Genomic DNA, 18,334 nt, shown 5'->3' with positions numbered 1-18,334 from the left:
CCTCTGGCTCCTTTGCCAAGAATTCTCTCCTCGATGGAGGCCCTGTCCCTAAAAGTTTTTACCTCCAGACTCTTGAGATGGCTCTGGGCCTTAGTTGTGGGCAAGTCCACAGGGCTCAGCCAAAGAGGCTGTGTGCTTGGGCTGTGGGGACCAAGACCAGTCTGGGGGCCCTCGGGTTCAGCGAAAGGAGAGACATGCACTCCCAAGCTGGCCTCACTCTTCTGGACAGGCCATGAAGGCTTCCTGGAGGAGGAGCTACTTTAGGGGAGAGAACTTGAGAGAGAGAGAGAGAAGATGGTAAAGTTGGTGGGATCTCTGTTCCTCGAGTAAATGTTTTTGAGACTTTTTGAGGGCTCATCCAACACAGGGAGCTCTGAGCAGCCTTGTGTGAGGGCAGAGTGGCACCAGAGTGGCAGAACGAGACCACACAGGATGGTTGGGTAGTCTTGAAACAGGAAGAGTGGCCCCTGGGTCTGTGCTATAGAAAGCACTGCCCAAAATGAACTGGAGTTTCTTTGTTACGTTGACCAGGAAACTTCACCTAATGTGTTCCAGCCAGAGCCAACGAGCCAACGTCCCTGGTAGGTGAAGCCACTGTAATGGTAATGACATTAGGTAACAAGTACTGGGTTCAAGCTGGGTCCCAGGCACAGACCCAGGCAGAGTCCCTTCTGTTTCCTCCTTTCATCTCCAGAAGCAGTCTTGCACAGCTGTCAGTATTTTCAGTCTTGTGTTTAGGAATGAGGGAATTGAGGTGTAGAGAAGCTGGTCACATGCTTGTGGTCCCATAGTAAGTGTATAAGCTGGGAATCAGACCCAGGCAGCTGTGCCCAGGCTCACCTACCTTGCACAGTTCTTGGGCACACCACGGCTCTCCCAGCCAGGCTTCTGGGAGGCCCCACTCCAGCAAGAAAGCAGCAAAGGGGGGTGAGAGGGAAGATAAATGAGCAAAGAATGTTGTTTTTCTCTTTTCTCAAATGCAACTTGATGGCCCCATTTTATCGATTGCCAGCCTCCAGACCTGACTGCATGCCAACGGTCTTTTTCCTTGTTATTTTATTCAGCGTGTATCTGGAGGGCTCCAGAAATTCACAGCAGAACTCCTGTCGGTTTCTGGCTTTCATTTAGGTAGTGAAAGGGGACTGAATCCCATCTCTGTTTGCACAAACATTTATTCAGCCTACACTGTGTACCTGCCGCTTTGCTTAAACACCAGGTGCATGCAGACAAGTAAGACAGGGCCTCTGCTCTCCTGGAGCTGGAAGTCCATGAGGAGGAGAGACAAGGCCATGAGCAGTTAGAGCAGAAGGTAATGAAACCAAAGATGCTCGGGGCCTAAACTGTGGCATCAGCAGGAGAAAGGACAGGAGGAGCAGATGAGGAGAATGTTTCCGGAGCTAGATGCTACAGCACTTGGGGCAGCTTGCGGTGAGTGTTGGGGAGGAAGGAGCCCAAGCAAATGCCTCAGTTTCAGCCTTTTTCTGCTCAAAGGGTCATGGTTCAGCTTACTGAGTCAGTGGACATAGAGAAGAAGAAGGTTTCTGGAGCAAGATGATTCTTCTTCTGGGACATTTTGAGCTTGGGACATTCCACTGAGCCTGCACCCTCGAGTTCCCTCACCAAAGCCTGTAATTTCCATCTAATTATGAGGAAAACTTCAGCTAAGCCTATATTAAGGAACATTCTATAAAATACTTGACCAGTACTCCTCCAAAAAGGTCATCACAACAAGGAAGTCTGAGAAACCACTGTAATCTAGAGAAGCCTAAGGAGATTATGATGATTAATAATAATATGGCCTCTTGGATGGGACCTTGGAACAGAAAAAGGATATTAGGTAAAAATAAAGAAACTTCAAATGAAGTATAAACTAGTTAATAGTAATGTACAGTATGGGTTCATTGGTTGTGAAAAATATACCCATATTAATAGGGTAATAGGGGAAACTGAGTATGTTTGCCTAGACTCTGTGCCATCTTTGAAGTTTTTCAGTTAATCTAAAGATCTTCAAAAATAAAAAGTTTAGGGGCACTTGGATGCCTCAGTGGGCTAAGCCTCTGTCTTCAGCTGAGGTCGTGATCTCGGGGTCCTGGGATCGAACCCCGCATCGGGCTTTCTGCTCAGTGGGGAGCCTGCTTTCCCCTCCCCCTCTGTCTGCCTTTCTGCCTACTTGTGCTCTCTCTCACTCTCTCTCTCTCTCTCTCTGTCAAATAAATAAATAAATAAAAATCTTAAAATAAAAAAGCTTATTTAAAGAAAAGAAAGAAAGCAGACGAAGAAATTCTCATGCGTTACTGGTGCAAATGCAGAATGACGTGGTCATTTTGGAAAAAAGTTTGGCAGTCACTTACAAAATCAAACATAGATATGCTCTATGACTTAGCGATTCCACAACTTGGTATTTAACTAAGTGAAATGAAAACCAGTGCTAGTACTGAAAGTAGTACGCGAAGACCTAAAATGACTTTATTCGTAATCACAAGAAACTGGAAACAGCCCAGACACCTCTCGGTAAATGGACCATGGCATGTCCATGCAGTGAAATGCTACTTAGCAATGAGCAGGAACAAGCCCTGAGAACGCCACACGGATGAGTCTCAGCTGTGCTGTGACAAATGAAGGAAGGCAGGCTTGAAAGGCTCCACACTGTCTGAGTTTACTTACAGGGCATTCTGGGAAAAGCAAGACTTAGGGCACACATGGCAGGTCATGCCGGGTGCTGCAGCCTTGGGGGACAGACTCCAAAGGGACTTGGAGGGGGTGGCTAATGAGTGATTTGGAATTGCTCCTTGTCTTGATTGTGGTTTCTACACGACAGTGTACGTTCATCACAACTCCCAGAACTGCACACCAGTAAGGTGAATTTTGCCATATGTAAATTGTACCTTGATTAAAAATGAGAAAATAAGGGCGCCTGGGTGGCTCAGTGGGTTAAGCCGCTGCCTTCGGCTCAGGTCATGATCTCAGGGTCCTGGGATCGAGTCCCGCATCGGGCCCTCTGCTCAGCAGGGAGCCTGCTTCCTCTCTCTCTCTCTGCCTGCCTCTCTGCCTACTTGTGATCTCTCTCTGTCAAATAAATAAATAAAATCTTTAAAAAAAAAATGAGAAAATAAAACAACTCGGGAATGACTGGCCGTTTTTCAAAGCTGCTCTCCACAGGATTTGTTTGAATAGTATTCTCACCTGCTATCCTGCTCCCGTTTCCAACTGCTCAATCGACCAGAAGGGCACTTTGCTGCTGTTTTGTGAATGTCGCTGGGCTGTTTGCTATTTGGAGCCCCGGAAGTGGCAGAAGTAGCAGTCACAGTCCAGGAACAAAGACCCAACACCACAGAGACAAAGCGACAGACACAGACAACAGCTAGGCTTGTTTCTTAACAATGGGGACATTAGCTAAGTGCTTTTCTAACCACCTGCTTTTGATACAATCATGAAGCTGATGAGATCTTACTTTTGTACGGCTCCTTATAGCTTCCAAAGCTCTCACAGCCATTCACTTGTGATCCATACAACGCCTCTGTGGCTTAGGGGGCACAAGTGTTGTCACCTCCACTGTTAAAAGGAGACATGGCGCCTGGATGGCTCTGTCCACTGAGCATCTGACTCATGGTTTTGGCTCAGGTATGATCTCAGGGTCATGGGTTCGAGCACCACGTCAGGCTCTGTGCTCAGAGCAGAGTTTGCTTGGGATTCTTCCTTTCCCTCTCCCTCTGCCCAGTGCCCCCTCTCCCACTACTGGTATGTGTGCTTGTTTTCTCTCTCTCTCTAAAATAAATAAATAAACAAAATCTTAGGTTAAAAAAAAAAAAGAGGGATGCCTGGGTGGCTCAGTGGGTTAAAGCCTCTGCCTTTGGCTCAGGTCATGGTCTCAGGGTCCTGGGATCAAGCCCCACATCTGCTGTCTGCTCAGCGGGGAGCCTGCTCCCCTCCCCCACCTGCCTTTCTGTCTACTTGTGATCTGTCTGTCAAATAAATAAATAAATAAAATCTTCAAAAAAAAAAAAGAGAGGGAGGTCTTGAGAGTTCTCACTTAGCTGTGTGTGCAGGTGCACTGGCTTGGCCCTCTCCTTAGGCTGGTAATCAATATAAGACACAGAGTAATTCTGTGTGCTATTACTATTTTATGTATTTTACAAATAAAGAATAGAATGACTTTATAGATGATGAACCTGAGGTTGTGGGTATTTTCTGACATCACTTGACAAGGAGGTAGTAGAGGCAAGAGTTAAACTCAGATGTTCAGCTTCCAAGCCTACTTCTCTTTCTCTTATCCCATATGTTGGTGATCGGACTTTCCTGCATAGTGTATTTAAATTAATGGCATTTTGCCATGAATCTTCACCTCTTTAATATGCCAGTAAGTGGACAGTGTTAGTGAACTTCCACTACCAGAGACGGTTATTACACATAAAGTCTGCTTTACTCACTGACATCTTTACTGGGAACTTTTGGGGGCTTGGAAACAGTCTGCAATCTTGTGTTTCTCTTAGCCCTTGTTTGAATAGTGTCTGAATGTATGAGAACTGTGTGTATGTTAGAAGCTGTGACTTTCAGAAAAAAAAAAAAAAATCCCCCCCCCCAAAATTCAGTAGGGTAAACATGAGAGGGAAGGTGATTTTTCAACAAACATCAGAGCATCTACATCATAATGAATCTTTTTCCCTCAAATAGCTGCTTTGAGAAGATATCCAATTCAGTTGCTTTTTAGCTGTTTCATTTTTATGCAAAATAGTAGCACCATGTTCCTTACCAGGATTAGCTCTGAAAATTCTTTCCTTTGATTCCTTGGTGGTCTCCTGAGCTCCTTCTGGGCTGGGCTGAGCCTTCTCCCCTGCATGTCCTTAGGTATCCAGAGCATGGCCTTCTGGGTGCTCAGACTGTGTCTTTTGAGAGGAACCGAACCAGACAGAATTCATTCTCCAGGACAGAGTTGTCATGGCAGGGTAGAGGCTGGTCCGCAGACATTTTATCCCCCTTGACCTCTCGCCTGAAGAACATGGACAACGACCAGGCAGGAAGCCTTAGCCCAGGCTATCTCAGATGCCTGACCTTGCCCACAGGTTTATTAGTCACTCTGTATACCTCTTTCTTTGAGCCCATTTGACCTTGGCCATATTTTCTGCTCTTTGACTTATGCTTCCCTTCCACCATTTCTTCCAGGACTGTCCAGCTCTGCCCTGAGGACCACTCTGAGCCTCAGGTCACCCTCACTGACTGGTTTTTCTCACCCCTTCCCCCATGCCATGGACCGAGCATAGGTTTTTCTACCTTTCCTTGCCCTGTTTCTCACTCAGAAGCCCCACTGGGAAGGAACTGGTGACCAGTGGAACCTCTAATTGGATTTTCTCTGGATCACCACCAATATTTCTGAGCACCACTTGTTTGCTGGGGTTTAAGGCAGAACCTCTCACCTCTAAGCCAGAGAGAAGGAACAAAGAGAATTACCAAAACCTTCCCTGCACTGCAGGTGCCTTAAGAAGAGCCCATCATGCTCTGCCATATTTCCATCCTGAATCCCTATTGAGTGTTACTGCCCACCACTCATCCTCAGTTTTCCTCCTCAAAATCTTAGAGGACAATTTCACCAGTGTGAGTGCAACTAAGAATGAACACTGAAGGAGATAAGTAAGAGAATGCTCTTCCCTTTTCATGTTGACTTAATATATGAATGAGCCTTATTCCAATCCTGATAGAAGTAAGTTTACATGCTCCCACCTATTCAGAATGGTTGCGACCTATAATTGCCTGTTCTCACTATGTGATGGAAAGTCTGCTGGTCTCAGAATCTAGAGCCTGGATTCTGTTGTGCCGTCTGTGACAGCTGAGTCTCGCATGCTTATGTCATCTGGGAATGACAGTGCCGATCACTGAGTGACTTCTGCCCTAACACTCCCTTGCACCCTCATTATTGAGCCAGCTCAGCCCTGTGCTCAGTTCCAGCATGCAGTGAGAAAGACACATCCTTCCTTTCTCAAGTTGCTTACAGGTTCGCTCTCCAGATAACCCTCTCTCTCGAACGGCAAGTGATTCCTGAAGCTTTCTGGTGTGGGTGTCCCTTCTGTCTCATTAGACTGTGAGCCCCCCTCCCAGAGCAGTGATCGTACCCACTTTCTTCTGTGTCCCCACCATGCGTGGCCCCAAGGTTTGCCCATGGTGGGCATCCACTGGCTTTTAGAAAGTCTTTCAGGCCAGGAGGGCTCTTAGCCTACAGTACAAGCTCTTAAAGGCTAGATGGCACTGTTGCTAGAGCCAAATCAGGTGTGTTGGGAAAGAAGGGGGAGGAGGGAAGAGAAACCAGAGCAGGAGGCCCTGGACTGTTGAGTTGCTGAGTTTGACTCAGACTTATTACAGAAATGCATGAGGACTCCTGCCAGCTGGCTTCAGTGGGTCCTCACCACAACCTTGGTAGTGGATAGGAAACTGCACCAATTCTAACTTTATAGAAAAGCAGCTCAGAGAAATCAAGTGCCTGGGCTCAAGTTAAGGGGCAGCTAATGAGCAAGGGTTTCTGCCCTCTGTGCCTTGTTGGCATTGCTCTGCCAGGGAGGGCCCCTAGAGTTCACCCAAGGAGGACTGTGGTTGATGGCATGGCTGTCCCAGGACAGTGGCTTGGGTGAACTGGACCCAGTGTGAGCGGAAAAATTAGGGTTTACAGATAGACTGACTGCAAGATATCAGGCTAACTTCTGCCTCAAAATATTTACTTTTGTGACGAGGGGAGAATGCAGTCATTGTGGAGGAAACAAAGATAACACATACAGGTTCTTTGAAGAAGGTATAGGTACTTTGCATGCTTGCAAGGATCTAAGGTGAATCATTGATATTTCATCTGAAGAATGACTTATTTTGGGATGCTGCTCCATGGCTGGGTTCTAGCTGTCATTTGTCCATTGCTTTATTATGCTCACATGTTTCTCATTAAAATGAAACCATGTAAATAAGACTGTCTCCTGCAGTAGGCAGAATGGGTTTCATGACTGTGTCCGTTTTACAGATGAGGAATAGAGGCTCAGAAATGGTCACACAGCTGATCATCCAAACTTCAGCTCAGTCTGAGGCCAGAATCAAATTTGAGCTCTTTGGAAAAACCATGTTTTTTTCAGGCTATGCAGAAATCACAAAATTAGGTGGGCTGTTGTGGATATGAAGGGTAAGGCATCAGAGACTAGGAAGACACCTATTCAGAGTAGTGAATGATTAAGGATATGCAAATGTGTACAAATTTGAGGGAAATTGATACATCTGTTGTTTGTGCTATCTGATTGTATTCTCCTGTTTCCCTAGGATGATGAAGATAAGCTGACCTGGAAAGATCGTTTCCCGGGTTACTTGATGAACTTCGCCTCCATCTTGTTCATGGTAATTTTCTTGATGGAAATTCGGCCTATGACTTATGCATGTAGATCCCATAGAGCAAACGCCATGGGTGTGTTATTCTAGCATGCTGTGGGGATAGTGAGGGGCTAGGAAAGATGAAGCCACAGTCCTGTCTAAACAGGGAGGGTCTTACCTGATAGTGAGGCGCTGTGGGTGCCAGCCACCAGAAGAGGGAAAGGGGATTCCCTCAGACCTGGGTTGGAGGTCAGTGGCCTTCCATGGCTACAGAAGGGGTTCTGTCTTCCCAGATACAGGAAGGTAGAGAGATTCTATCTTCCCAGTCCTGCACACAAGGGTTTTGAAGTTAGACCTTCCAGGGGTGGGCTGTGAGATGGTGTCTTCCATGTTGAGAAAAACCAAGGCCTTGGAAGAGGTAGCCCAGGTAAGATGGCTACAGAATTGTGGCAGCCTATTTGGGCTGTGGGCTGGCTCTCCCTGAGGGTTTGTGGGATAGAACAGAGCCTAGAAACCACAGAGGACAGCCAGCTTGGGCTCTGTGTGAGCCTGATTCTTAAGCTCCCCTATAGTTGTGTCTGTTTCCCTATGTTCTCCCTTAGAGTTTGGAAGAGCCTTTTCAAAAGACCCACATGGGTCTCGGCTGTGTCAGGGAAGATGAGGAATGGGTGGGATTCATGTTCGAGTCAGATTAATAAAATGGTAGCAGGTCATTCCTGGGAGTCAGGGTGGGGGAGATAACTGTGAGCAGAGCAAGGAGACCCCAAATCTTCTTGTCCCTGAAGCTCAGGTTCCTGAGACCTCTGCTCCCCCTTTATAGGTAGATTCCTTCTAGTAGCCAAGACTGGAACTTCTGTTTTACAAAGGAAAGCTGTGTCCTTACAGCATTTCTAAGCAGGACTACACATTAGTTGTAAAGGTCGGGGATGGATTGCTTATTCTGGGACTGAAATCACAACCATTTTCTGGACCTCGTTGCCAGCATTACCTCTGGCCCTGACCTGAGGTGATTATAGCTGGCGTGCTCCTGGAACACGGCAACCATGTCTTAGTCTCAGAGATTTAAAAAGAGAAGGACTCCTAGGCACCTTTTATATCAGCGCCTCATTTCACAGATGAAGTACAGAGGGGATGGGTGCCATGCTTTGGCAAAACTGAGATTTTGCATTCCTTACCTTCTCATTGCTTAAGAAGAGCAAGGCATGCGGAATTTATTCAAGAATATGTGGTGAATCACAATGTGTTAAGCTGGAATGATGTAAAGTTTAATTTAGCATTTCAGAGCCTCCCACAATGTGCATACTGTTGTCAAAGAGTTTGTTCATTCATTCAAGAAATATTCAAGGGGGAGGGCTGGCTCAGTTACTGGAGTGTGTGACTCTTGATCTGGGCATCGTGAGTTCAAGCACCATGTTGGGTGCAGAGATTATTTAATATAAAATATTTTTAAAAGGAATTTAAAAAATATATGTAACAGGTGCCAGCTATATAGTCGACACTGTTCTTAGGCATTAGGGATAGAGTAGAAAATAAAATAATCTCTCCTTTAAGGATTTTACAGATAACAAATATGTACATAAACAAGGAAATTGGTAAGTGAAATAGACTTCTATCTCCCGTAGCGGTAGGTTAGGATATTTGTAGCATCCCATTTTGCTGAACATAAGAAATATATATGGATGAATGTATTTTTCATTCTTTTTAAAGCCTTGAGGGTCTAATAAGTTAGTAGAGAATACTAAGCTATTCCTAGTGCAGATCCATCTAAGGGAAACTAACCAAGGAGACAAATACTTGGCATCAATACTGCTTTTGCCTTGAGGACATTTTCCCATCTAGGCAAACTTGGGCTTTGGTTTTTATGGTTTTATGGTGCAGAGAGGATAGAAATTGGGGTGCGGCTGGCTCAAAGTGGAGATGCTAACAGGAAGTTCTCACTAAGCCTGGAACTATACTAGATCTAAACTTTTAGAATAAAGGCGAAGTAGAACTAAACTCACCCCCCGCACTTTCGGGACTGCAGAGAACATTGCTCTGGCTCTAAGCAGAACAGGGGGAAACAGGGAAACAAAATCCTGTCCTGAAGGAGTGGCCATAGACAATCCCCATCGTAGACTCCCAGCCCAGTTTTTCACTTGAGAAGATCCAGGAAGCTCAGACTGTGAAAATGGCCAGGGAAAGTCATGCTTCTGGTTATCCAGCAGAAGCAAGCACACGTTCTCTCTGTGGGAAGGCAGATTTACACTCTTCCTCAAAAAATCCCCCCAAAAGAATTTTTTTAAGGTCAAAGAAGAGAAGGCAGTTAAAAATAATCAATTATACAGAAGCTAAACACAATGAGAGAGAACCAGTGTGGAGAGACAGCAAAGACTAAAGATACTGGAAATACTCAGTCACAGGTCGAAATGCCCAGTTTAAAAATATCTGCAAAGAATAAGAAACTATTTTAAAGATTTTATTTGCTTATTTGTCAGAGAGAGAAGGAGAGAGAGAGAGAGAGCATGCACAAACAAGAGGAGTGGCAGGCAGAGGGAGAAGCAGACTCCCCAGAGAGCAGGGAGTCTGATGCAAGACTGGATCCCAGGACCCTGGGACTATGATCTAAGCTGAAGGCAGACATTTAACCAACTTAGCCACCCAGGTATCCCTAAAATAAGAAACTTTTTAAAATGACCTAAGGATTTGAAAACCAGCTAATAAATCTTCTGGAAATGGATATATATCAATGAATGTGAATATATAACATATAATAATATATATCACACACACACACACCCCAGGGACGGGTTTAAAACCAATTAGACATAGCTGAAGGCATCATTCGTGAACTGCAATTCAGGTTAGAAAAAATTAGAAAAAAAAGATTGAAAACTCAAAATAGAAAGTAATAGAGTGAGAGGATTTCACTTGTATTTAATTGCACTACTGGAAGAAGAGGTGAGACTAGTAATGAATGATACACTGACTAATGGTCTCCTAGTTGGCTAGTTCTGCTAACAGAATTCCAATTCAGAGATTGAAGAATCCCAGTGAAATTCAAGCAGGAAAAATAAAAAGGACTCTATCTCTGTGAGACTATAGAATGTATGAGACACAAGAAAAATCTCAAATGCAGTCAAAAATCAAAAGACAAATTACCCTTAATGAAGACTGTTTGATCAGCCATTGATTTCACATAGCAGTTGGAAGTCAGAATACAGGGACGTGTGTATCTTCATGCGCTGAAAAGAAAACAGTTGCTAACCCAGAATTCTATACCCAAGAAAAATGTAATGTAGAAGTATTAGTGTAAAATAAAGATATTTATAGCCAAACAAAAGCTGAGGGTTTGCAGCCAACTGAATCTTTCACTAAAAGAAATCCTAAGAATGTTCTTTGAATGTGATCCCATCTGGAAAACCACAGTTTTAAGAAGGAATGAAGAAAAAATTGGTAAATATGTGGGAAAACCTATGTGGTATTTGACTGTAAACAAGGATGATGGTGTCTTATAGGGTTAATAATAAGATAGAGGGGTGCCTGACTGGCTCAGTCAGTAGAGCATAGATCTTGGGATTGTGATTTCAAGCCCCACACTGGGTGTGGAGCCTACTTAAAATTAAAAAAAAAAAAAAGTAGAATTACATTGTACACATTAATAATAGCATATAAGTTGGATGGGCAGTAATGAAACAATAACATTGTAAGGTCTTTATATTTCCTCCATGAGAATTTATAAGGAAGCAAAAAAGCTGAGAATAGTCAAGATACCCTTGGGGCAGATGGGTGGCTTACTCTGTTATGCATCCAATTCTTTTTTTTTTTAATTTCTTTTATGTATTTTTATTTATTTAACATATAATGTATTCTTTGCTTAAGGGGTACAGGTCTGTGAATCATCAGTCTTACACAATTCACAGCACTCACCATAGCACATACCCTACCCAATGTCCACACCCAGCCACCCCTACCTCCCTCAGCAACCCTCAGTTTGCTTCCTGAGATTAAGAGTCTCTTACCGTTTGCCTCCCTTCCTGGTCCCATCTTGTTTCATTGTTTTCCCTCCCTACCCCCCACAACCCCTTACCCTGCCTCTCAAATTCCTCATATCAGAGAGCTCATATGATAATTGTCTTTCTCTGATTGACTTATTTCACTCAGCATAATACTCTCTAGTTCCATCCACGTTGTTGCAAATAGCAGGATTTTAGTTTTTGATGGCTGCATAGTATTCCATTGTGTGTGTGTGTGTGTGTGTGTGTGTGTGTGTGTGTGTATCACATCTTCTTTAACCATTCATCTGTTGATGGACATTTAGGTTCTTTTGATAGTTTGGCTATTGTGGACATTGCTGCTATAAACATTTAGGTGCACGTGCCCCTTCGGATCACTACATTTGTATCTTTAGGGTAAATACCCAATAGTGCGATTGCTGGGTCATAGGGTAGCTCTATTTTCACCTTTTTGAGGAACCTCCATGCTGTTTTCCAGAGTGGCTGCACCCACTTGCATTCCCACCAACAGTGTAGGAGAGGGTTCCCCTTTCTCCACATCCTCGCCAGCATCTGTCATTTCCTGACTTCTAATTTTAGCCATTCTGACTGGTGTGAGGTGATTATCTCACTGTGGTTTTGATTTCTATTTCCCTGATGCTGAGTGATGTTGAGCACTTTTTCATGTGTCTGTTGGCCATTTGGATGTCTTCTTTGCAGAAATGTCTGTTCATGTCTTCTGCCCATTTCTTGATTGGGTTATTTGTTCTTTGGGTGTTGAGTTGGATAAATTATTTATAGATTTTGGATACTAACCCTTTATCTGATATGTCATTTGAAAATCTCTTCTCCCATTCTGTTGGTTGTCTTTTGGTTTTGTTGACTGTTAACTTTGCTGTGCAAAAGCTTTTGATCTTGATGAAGTACCAATAGTTCATTTTTGCCCTTGCTTCCCTTGCCTTGGTGATGTTCCTAGGAAGAAGTGGCTGTGGCTGAGGTAGAAAAACATCTTTATTTTGTGCTAAATTTTCCTCATTTTTTTCATTAAAAAAAAAATCCTCAGTCTTCTAAAGAGAAGGGCTTGGCACTGCCCTAAAACAAGGCGTGGAGTGGGAGATAAAGGGTTACAATGATGTTTATAAAAAAGTGAGATTTGCTTATAGAATTAGGGTAAGCCAAAGGCACATACTGCAACACACAAGAGTACTGAATACCCTTTCCTTCTTCACCCCGGTGACTACATCTTAGCAGAAGGTGCCAAGGTCATGGTCATGGGGAAAGTTTTAGGGATGCTAGTCTGCCAGATCAGCTGGGGTAATTTTCATGGGATGGTGAGAGCAAAACAATGGCCAAGGGCTGTGTTTCTTTTCCTCACCTGTGACAGAGGCCAGCCTGTTCCCCACCTGTTACAGAGGACAAAAGTGAATTTCCTCTTTCTTCTCCAACCCAACATGTTGACATGTTGAGCTACAGTTTCTGTCCTTTTATTTTTTCTTTTAAGTTTTATTTATTTATTTGAGATAGAGAGAAAGAGAACTTCAGCAGGGTGCGGGCAGAGGGAGAGAGAATCCCACTCAGGGCCCCACCCCACAACACTGGGATCAGGACCCAACTGAAATCAAGAGTTGGATGCTCAACCGACTAAGCTACCCAAGCGCCCCTTTCTTTCCTTTTTGAATTAAACTTGCTTTGTTTCCCTTTTATGTGGGAGGAGATTATCAAAAGCAGTGTCCTGGCTCTAGGCTAGGAGCCTGAGCCTCCCTCCCACATGCCCAGGACAATCATTTACTTCTACTTGGGAATTGGGAACCAGCTTCCAGAAGCCACCTCCTTCACCTGGCTTGTGGCAAGGGCCCCCTAATAGTGCACCTAGAGATGAGCAGCTAACTCATCTTTTTAAAATCTAGAACAAATCTCATGTCACTTCTCTGCTCAAAACTGCCTTAAGCATCGGCCTCTTATGAAATACAGAAGCCAGCATCTTCTATACGTCCTTGCATGTCCTTGTCCTATGTCCTCCTCTCCAACCCCACCCCTCCCTTGCTTTCTTCTTTACCCACCCTCTGCCCAGAAGCCCCTTTCCTCAGACAAACCCCCTCAAGAGCCTTGCTGAAATGTTACCTCTTCACCTACGCTTTTCCTCACCACCCTCTTTTAAGCTGCAACCTGTCCCACTACTCCTGTTTTGCTTTATTTGTTTCTACAGTATTTATCACACCAGATATACTATCTGGTTGATGTTAGTTGGTAGTTGGTTGTCTGTCTTTCCTCTCTAGAAGTGCCATGAGGGCAGAAAGTCCTGTGTGATTTGTTTGTGACTATATCCCTGCCACTTAGCATGGTGACTGGCACACAGAAGGCACTCAAGACATATCTTATAAATGGCTGAGTGAGAATATAAGTTAATTAGTCAGATTAATAAAGTTTCCAGGGACAAGTTATTATGTCAGAGATAAAGCCATTAGTGTGTGTATGGTTTAAAATTGAGCCACTAATTTCATGCCCTGCTTTAGACTGGGTACACTCCTGCTGGTTAGCCCAGGTTGCTTCTGATTTTTCCATTTCTGATTGCTTTTTAAAAATTCTTTTCCCCAAGCCTTTCTCATAGGAAACTGACCCAAAACTACTTCCGTAGGATTTTCTCTAATCCCTCTGCTCTCTGTTCAGAGCACATGAGCTGAGCCTGTACTCTGTCCAGCTGCTACAAAGCTCATCTTTGTATATGTGCAATGATTTTCTCAACTTTGATGCAGAATGCAAGACCTGGAGGGTGGGGTCCAGACCCATTCTCCTTCCTGTCTCTCATAGCATTAAATAGGACTCTGGACTCCATAACCTGGCTTTCCTTACAGTTTGGCTCTATCTACAAGTAAAACTACAGGATCAAAACACAAACAGCAATGGGGAGCATGGTGATGTTCCCATGTACTTGAGAGCTAGATTCCTAGAGCTAGGGACCAGGCAATCTTTACCAAGCAGGTTCTATAGTGAGGCAGTGCTGTGAAACTGACACGAGGTGCAGAATGCAGTTATAAGACCAATCCCCACTTTTGGCCTATTTGGAGGGAAACCGATCACAAACATGAAATATATCCAGTGTATATTTGTTGAATTTAATAAGCAAAATCAACACTGCAGCCAGAGTGGTTAAAACAGTGCTGGATTTAGTACTAGAGGACGTGCATTCTAATGTCAGGATGGGATTGTAGGCATGGGAGCCACAGAGCAGGGTTCAGGTCCTGGATGGTTAGTAAATCACATCCAGAAAAGCCATATTTTATGCTATTGTTATAAGAATTACTGTTCGTGAAGATGGGCATTGAATAACAAAATTGAGAGGACACAACTAGATTAGTTCATTATGATGGTCCCACCGTTAGCATCCCAGCTTTGCCAGGAACTGTCCAGACCTTGGACCCATCACATTGCTGCTTCTCAGTCCTCAGTTTCCTTATATATGAGATTAGAGGTTGGATTGGGATGATTCCTGAAGGCCAAAGTCCTTTAACTCTTATCAGAATCCCAGATATGAGGGTTGTAGTTCAGGCCTTGTGACCTTGAACAAATCTCTTCACTTTCCATGCCAGTTTCCTCATCTTCAAAGTGGTCACAGGACGGGATTGGTGTTCTCCAGGCTCTTTCAGCTTGAGAACTGTGATCCTTGTGAGTACCACTGTAAGACAGGTCAGAGCCTGGTTTCTCTAGTGGCATGGGAAATCAGGGGCTGAGAAGTTAGGATCAAAAGGAACAGCAGCAGAGGACTAGGGAAGGGTGTGTTGGAGGTAGGGCCAAGGAGACAGGGAGGGTGGGGAAAAGGGCTTTCGCAAGAGAGCAGTGCCTCTAGAACTTGAATGGGAATCTTGTTCAAGTGCAGATTCTGAGCCAGTGTGTCTGGAGCTGTGCTTGAGACCCTGCATGTCCCCCAAGCTCCCAGCTGATACAGCAGGCCCACAGATCACACAGTGGGTAGCAACGAAGAGTTTTCTTCCGTCCCCAGTTGAGCAGCTGAGCTTCTTGGAGAATAGAAGCTGATCTCCTCCCCACTCATCCTCCATGCTCCACCCCCAAGACCCCAAAGCCAAGGATGTTTTTGCCATTGTTGTTTTTCCCCAGATGCATACATGCTCACTCTTTGATGCCCTGGCCTCCCCCACCCCCCGACTCTCATCAGTACTGCTATCACTGGCCTTTGCTGCAAAAGTGATTTTGGGGGAAAAGAATCTCACACCACATTTTCCAGGCCCTTACTGTCTGGCAGTGACAATCCCAGAGGAACAGGAAGTGAAGACATCTACATTGCTGGAGAACAGTGATGTCATGTCCAGGTTTTCCCACTTCCATGGGTCGTCATTCCCCCCTAGTCCTGGAGGCTGGGGCTGCTGCTGCTGCTGCTGCTCCTGCCCCTACCCAGCATCAGAAGAGGGGCCTCCCACACAGTGTCCTTCCATCTAACCTCTCCTCCACCCTGACACCCCCTGGACCCAGAGAACATCGCCATGCTGCCTGCCTTCACATGGTGGCCCAGAAGACAAATAACTAATATTTGTATGGCTTGCAGGGATAATTAGCTAAGGCTGCATCCCCAGGCATCCCCCCCAGGGGTCTGATGATGGTCACACCTTGACTCTTCTGCAACCCATTCCCCATTTGCTCACCAGTGTCCTGCACACTGCTTGAAAAACATTGCCTGAGCCAGAGCCCCCACCTCCCTTCCGCTCTCCTCCATACCCCCTCCTCCCCTTCTTTCTATGGAGAGAACATGTAGTCCAGGACAATTTGTAGTTTCAGAGGGAACGTTTTCTCTCCCCATGTATCCATGTAGCTCTCCACAGCCAGTGCCAGCCCACCATGCCCTGACCCCAGGGGGAGTACTATCTGAACAGCCTTCTCTGTGGAAAGAATTCTAAGAAGACTTCACTTGACTGACAAGAATTAGAATTTTGCTCAGAGCAGGTTATACACCTAGACATTCCGTGTTCTCCCTCTGCCCTCTCTGAGAGCTTACTCAGGCCACGTTCTTCCCCTGATATCCTCATGCTTCATGGAAATGGGCTTTCCTGGACTGTGATGGGAGAGGGAAGGGGCTCATCTGGGAGAGTGATTTATTGTTCTCAGGTTCTAGAAGGAGGAAGTGGAGGACCCTTAGAGGTCCAGTGGCTGGGAACCTTTCCTTTCAGTGTGAACAGCCAGAGGTTTTGGCACCAAATGAAAAATCTGAGTCCTCCATTACTGTTGCCTGGTAGAGAAATCTTAGTGTGATACTTTGTTCACCTGAGGACTGAGAGTCTACAAACCTAACTCCTGGTTTCTCTCCCTTGGTTCTCGTTGGGGCAGCCTTCCCACACCCAGCGCCTGAAGCTCTAACTCACCGCTTCTCAGCTCAGATGCCTTCCATGGCTCTGTTTCTCTGCACTGAGAGTCTATCCCATTACCCAACCTGGTCCGCTTGCTCCTCTGTACCCAGTCCCTTCACTGAACACACATTACCTCTCCAGTAGGCCTCACCAAGAGTTCAGCTCACCTCCATAGTTGACTAGAAGCCCCTTAGTGAAGGAAACCACGGTGCGTGTGCCACACACCCCTCAGTGTCCGGCGTTTTCACTCTTAGGGTTTTGTGTGTGTTGTCAACCATTTGGTGTCTGATAAAAATGGAAGACTCACTCTTGTGGACAGTGTAACTGTCCTCAGGCTTGGCACGTGAGTTCAGAGGGTGCACACGAGTGGACTCCATATCCATAGTTTCTGATGTAGCGGCTAGGATGGTTGGCTGGGCAAGTAGAAGCTGCTCAGTACTTGTCTACTAGGCACTGACTCTCCCTGTTTCCCAAACAGATTGCCCTGACCTTCTCCATTGTCTTTGGGGTCATCGTGTATCGTATCACAATCGCTGCAGCCCTGTCTCTCAACAAGTCCACACGCTCCAATGTCCGGGTGACAGTGACAGCAACGGCAGTCATCATCAACCTTGTGGTCATCCTCATCCTGGACGAGATCTATGGCGCCGTGGCCATGTGGCTCACCAAAATCGGTACTGTGTCCCCAAATCCCATTTTGCCCCAGGCCCCCTTAAATACGGGTCAGTTCAATATGCACAAGGTTTGTGGTGGTGGTGACCGAAAAGGAAGAAAAGGGACAGGGACAAAATGCTTTGTGCAATGCATTTTATTGGGGAAATGAGAAAGTATGGTGGTTCTGTACTTCCCCTGAGAATCATCCATGGGGTCTCTTCTTTTTAGCCTAGCCTAGAGACAAGACGGGTTGAACACCTCCTGCTATGAACTGCGGAGTTTTAGCCCTCTTCACTTTCCCAGGAGTGTTTACAGAGTAGAGAAAGCTCTTGATACTTGAGCCCTGGGAGGGTCTTATCTATCCCCATATTGCCGAGGCCCCAGAAAATCCACACATTCCCCACGCACTGAGCAGACTTCAAAGAGGCATATCAGACTTCCCCAGCTTCAAGCCAGTGAGAAAATGCGGTGGCCTCAGTATTCAGATGTGTCATTTGAGCTGCAACCTGCTGTTGCCTGAGCGCCACTTTTTGGCATTTGTGTTTATTAGGAGGGGGTGGGCTGAGAGCTGAGACCTTTTCCTCATGGCACATATCCTGGGTGGCCTAGAGGCGTGCACCTCTTTCCCCGGTTGAATGTGGGTATGGGGACTGTCAGCCTCTCACTAACCTCAGCAAACTGAGTTAATGATATGATATCTTTAATTCACTGATCAGTTAGAAGTTAGACACTTGATAGACTGACCCCATCTTCAAGAGCCTCCCCTTCTAAGAGGATCAGAAAATTCCAAAAAGGTTTCCCTAATTCCAGTCAAAAGGACTCTTTTGATGTCTTTCCCTGGTCCTGGGCTCTGCTCACAGTGGGCATTGACTTTGGGTTTCCATGTGGCTCTAGGCAAGGTGCCATCTAGAGTAGAGGTCTGCTCCCTTTAGGCATGTGCATGTTTATAAATGTTCTCTGTGTTCCTTCATAAGGTTCTCGAGAAAAGTCAGCAGAGGAGGTTGCTTCGGTGTGTTTAGTGGT

The 18,334-nt window shown here is 45.4% G+C and overlaps 1 protein-coding gene across 1 annotated transcript in view; it reads left to right on the top strand.

Moving 5' to 3' along the window:
* ANO2 (anoctamin 2) overlaps positions 1-18,334 on the top strand; it is a 348,569-nt gene that overhangs the window by 258,779 nt on the left and 71,456 nt on the right. The window contains exons 15-16 of the mRNA XM_059184572.1: positions 7,285-7,359; positions 17,136-17,331. Of these exons, the coding sequence (XP_059040555.1) occupies positions 7,285-7,359; positions 17,136-17,331 (271 nt within the window). The remainder of the gene's footprint in view (positions 1-7,284; positions 7,360-17,135; positions 17,332-18,334) is intronic.

Source organism: Mustela lutreola, chromosome 8, assembly GCF_030435805.1.
Source record: "Mustela lutreola isolate mMusLut2 chromosome 8, mMusLut2.pri, whole genome shotgun sequence".
Taxonomy (NCBI): Eukaryota; Metazoa; Chordata; class Mammalia; order Carnivora; family Mustelidae; genus Mustela; species Mustela lutreola.
The sequence above is the reverse complement of the archived record's forward strand: the minus strand, read 5'-3'. Positions and strand labels throughout refer to the sequence as shown.